Source organism: Nicotiana attenuata, chromosome 10 (assembly GCF_001879085.1).
Source record: "Nicotiana attenuata strain UT chromosome 10, NIATTr2, whole genome shotgun sequence".
Taxonomy (NCBI): Eukaryota; Viridiplantae; Streptophyta; class Magnoliopsida; order Solanales; family Solanaceae; genus Nicotiana; species Nicotiana attenuata.
Genome location: NC_031998.1, coordinates 12,053,028 through 12,057,753, shown reverse-complemented (window position 1 = coordinate 12,057,753; position 4,726 = coordinate 12,053,028). Strand labels below are relative to the sequence as shown.

The 4,726-nt window shown below is 34.3% G+C and overlaps 1 protein-coding gene across 1 annotated transcript; it reads right to left on the bottom strand.

Moving 5' to 3' along the window:
* LOC109233837 (bZIP transcription factor 53-like) lies at nt 2,646-3,775 on the bottom strand. The gene has a single exon (XM_019399694.1). It carries the CDS (start codon nt 3,216-3,218, stop codon nt 2,790-2,792), a length of 429 nt encoding a protein of 142 aa, XP_019255239.1. The 5' UTR covers nt 3,219-3,775; the 3' UTR covers nt 2,646-2,789.

Genomic DNA, 4,726 nt, shown 5'->3' with positions numbered 1-4,726 from the left:
CAGAAATCGACCAAGTGGGCTCGGGTTGAATTTTTGTTGACTTTTAAAAATATGTTAAAGATTATACCTTTTTTATACTAGGGTAGTTTCTAAAACTTATTTTGACTTTTTTGAGTATCATTTTACTAGATTCGAGTTGTTTATTGGCTTGTTCTAAAGGGAAAACGATATTACAGGGTTGACTTGTTCCAGAAAGAGATAAATATCTTGGTTAGCCTTCATTGAGGAAATTAGATTATAATTGGGTCTAATATATATATAGGGACAGTGTATATGCAAGGTGGCGAGTGCATATGCGTTTGTCGTGGGTTAAGCATGCGAGTAGAATTAGCATTATTCATGACTTGTTGCTTCACGTATTACTTTTTCTATGCTCAAAATAGTTTATGAAACTTCTTGGTTAATCTTAATCATACTAATAGTTATCTTTTGGTTTGTCGAGACATTTAGACGTTAGTGGCTCGGCTATTGGTGTAAACGTAATGGTTATCTCTTATGTGGTCTATTATACTTAATCACTCTTCTTCATGTCATTCATGCTTTCTACCTTACTTGGTATTATTTTGTATATATGCTTGGTGGGAAAGAGTGAATTGCACTAAGGGTATTTTCATGCTTGTGAGGAAGAGTGATTATGCACGAAGGGTGTTTTCGTGCTTCTTGATATCATTACTATCGCACAAGGGATATTTTATTACTTGTGAGGAAGTAATTATGCATGAAAGGTGTTTCCCTGCTTGTGAGGATGACAGAAAATGTACAAAGGGTGTTGCCGTGCTATTTGATATGATTTCTTTTATTCCTTGCTTTTACTATGCGGTTTGAGAACTTTGCTATGTTGTTTTGTGGTTGCCTTGTCATTCTCCTGTATTTGAGTTGTTGTGAAAGGCTTGGTTATGTTATTTGAGAAAATATGGTCATTATTTCACTTAGTTTTTCTTTCACTATTCCTCGCACTTATTATTCTTACTATTACTCTTGTTATCTCACTCGTTATCTCTCTCTTGCTATCTTACTTGCTATTTCATTATTATCTTACTTATTATAACTCTTATTATTTTTCTTGTTATTTAACTGCACAGGATTATATAGTGAGTGTCTTGTCAAAGCCTCATCACTACCTCGTCGGGGTTAGGCCTGACATATACTAAGTACATCTAGTTAGTTGTATTCATATTATACTTCTGCACTTCTTCTGTGGATTCTAGCATTGGTCCTAGCAGTGTTCAGAGGGGTAACTATCCTGGACTTCTGAGGAGACTCGAGGTACCGCTACACTCTCCTTCGCAAGAGTCACCTTCCTTATCCTTCTTACTGTTTATTGTAATAGACAATGTTATTTTTCATTTGATATGTTATATTTAGTAAATCTTTAGAAGCTCATGTATTCAGTGACACCAGTCTTCGGTAGTTATTTGGTAGTTATTTTTGTTTAGATTCGTTATGTATTGCAAAGCTTTTACTCTCATTTATAACATCATGCTGATATATGTTTTTTTTTTTTTTTGCAATATATATGTTAGTTTTGTATCTCTTACTATGGTTAAGTGTTGGCTTGCCTAGCAAGTACTGTTAGGCGCTGTCACGATCCCTTGGTTGTAACTTTGGGTCGTGAAAGTCCTTGTGTGGAACATTATTGCACTTGCGGAAGACCATTGCAGTAATTGATTTGGAAATTCGTTGTTTTCAGCTTACAAGAGGAAGAGATGAAGGGCAAAACTTATCCCATCGGACGTGCCAAAATTTGTCTGCGATAAATTTAATAGTATGAAAAATATTCTACAACAAAAGTAAATATAATTTATGAGTACTATTCTATGTATTCCTTTGATTCTTCTCTCTAAATTTCTCAAATATTTGAGGGTTTGAGAGGCGTATTTCTTGAATCATCAAGAATGTTGGGTAGTACTTCGCCATTTGGGGTTGATCCGGGAAGAATTCTGCTGACCACTCTATTCATGTTGAACAACTTTTCGATTGATAATTGATCTCTCTGTATGAGGATACCTTCACCAATTACGAAATGCTCTTCTGCAACTCTAAATGTTCTCTAGAGCATTATGTAACCCCTCTATGTATAGTTTTGGAGGATAGACATTCCAGTTACATATGAAACTTTTTACGTAATTCTAAGGTGCTTATATGTGTCATCAAACTTATCACACAAGCTAGGTGATAAGGTTGTGTGTGATTGGTCATTGCTTTTTGACAGGGATGCCAAATTATTTTAATACGTAGCATTATCTTATTGGCCTTGAATTTGACTAGACATACCAAATTACTTAACACATGACATGATCCTAGGTCTTAAGAAGAAATGAACCTTGGGCTTGAAAATAATAAAATACACTTATTTCATGTAAAGTCCAAATTAATTATTTGACGCAATTGACTTTAATTCAAATTTTGTATGGATTAAACCTAATAAATTTTATATATCTGCACACAATTAGCCATAAAAAGGTCAATTCAGTATCCCTTATCGTTCGATTTAATTTATGACTCTGATGTAATAAACTAAAAGCTAAATGATTTTGATGCAATAATCTGAGAGTTAAGGCTTAAGCCACAAAGCCTAACTAAGCACCCATTACCATTAAAGAAACTACTAAGATGTGAACTAACGGAAAGCAAGACGATTCAAGTAGGCATAAAGACAACCAATTGATATCAAAATTTAAACAAACCTTAGGTATTAGTTGCATTGAACACTAAACAAACAAATATGGACAAGTGAAGCAAAGGGATCCAATAATCCACAAAGACAACCAACTTTTTTTTTGAATATTTCAATATTGGAACAAGCCTGAAGATGCAGAGATTTGCTGCATTGAACAAGTGATCTGCCATGGCTTCAGCAAACAGTCAGCAACATTAGTAACATCAGTAACCAAACCACTATGATTAATCAAATCGTTCAGAGACTTTAACCTATCTGTTAACTCTATTTCCTGTGCCCTCAACACATTATTCTGAGCAGTGCAATATGTCAACCTCTCTGTAGTCTCTTCAATTTTAGCCACAATGGTTCTGTTGGCAACTTGTAATTTGCTGACTTCCTTTGTCAATTCTTGCACAAGCTTTTGTTTCTTCATCCTTGATCGCCTTGCAGATTCCCTATTTGAAATCATTCTTTTCCTTTTCTTTTCATCCATGCATGCATATCTCTGATCTCCTTCTGATGCAGAACTACTACCACTTTGCCTTAAAGCTGACATATTTTCTTCTCTGTTTCCTTCAGTATTCTTATGTTGTTTTGGTTTCAATGAAAAATTGGGACTCAAGAATAAAATCAAGAGCAGTTAAAGGGAAAAGGGTGTTCATGAAATGACATAGAAATGGTAGAGAAACAATACAGAGAACGATTGAAGAAGACAAATGCCCAAAAGGGTGGTGAAAACCACAGAGATCATAGATTGATTCTTGCTAGAGAAACCCCAAATTCATTATTAAAAATAAAATCAAACACATACCAAAGGAGTGTATAGTCTTTCTGAACAATACAAAAACAAGTCTTGAAAATGTGATTTCAAGAAATGGGATTGTTACAGAAAGGCAGTCCTATTTGGAATAAGAAAAGGAAACAGAAATGGTCAATGCCCAGCAGATTAAAATGTAAAAGGAATCAGAAAAATAGCCAAAGAAATCAATAAGCAAAATAATGATGAAAAAGAAAATTCTGAAATCAGAGGCTCTTGTGGAAGAGACAAGGAAGGAGAAACCAGAAAAGTTCTTATTGGTGAGGAGAAAAAGGCACGTTACTCAATCTTTAAAAAGGAAGTGCAAGAGTCCGAGAAGAGTGTTTGGTATGACAATTGTATGTACTAAATGATGCTACTACCAATGCTAATTTTTATACCTTCAAAATCTCATTATCAGAATTCTTAAATATTAGTGAACCATGCCATTACTAATATTAATTTATTTCTATTTAATGCCACCTAGCTATCCAACTTCCAAAGCTAACCTTAGAATCTGAAATACGATTATGAAACCTCTAGAAGGAAAATAGTAAAGGAAAAAAAAATAGGATAAAGAATTGAATTTATATGCGGTTTTAAGGATACGTAATGTAACTTGATACAAATTAAGAAAATAAAATAATATTGAAATTAATGATAAGAAAATAAATGCAAATACCACAAATTGAACAGACTTAGCCTTTGAGTTTGATCACCCTCGAGCAAAGAAATGCCGCAACTGATGTTAGAATAGAATAACAAGATGATAAGAACTAGAAGTAAGAGTGTATTGCTTTTTGGTGCGTATTACAGTGTCTTTTACAAATGATCAAACCTCCATTTATATAGTAGGAAAGTCCTACTCTTGATACAATTTTATAAAAGGTAACCAATCTCATGATTTGCTAATTAATTGGCTTCTCCTTTATACGTGTCGAGATTTCCGCCGTGATCTCCAACAGATCCGGGATATTTCGGCCTTCCGTAATTTTGCTCGACAATGGTCCCTCGATCTTCTTCGGTCCTGGAATCAAGAGCTCAACGATTCAACTTCGTGCCTTGGTTCGATATAACCCGGGCTCGAGATCTGACTTGTCATGTTTCAGCCTCGGTTGGTCATACAATGGACGAACCCAGTTTCGACCGTATACAAGTACAATTTACTTTTCATATAAATTGGTATCTGAAGTTTTTATCAATTTAAGGTGATATATAGTCATTTATTTTGTGGCTCTTTACAAACTTGTTTTTAGTTTCATGATCCT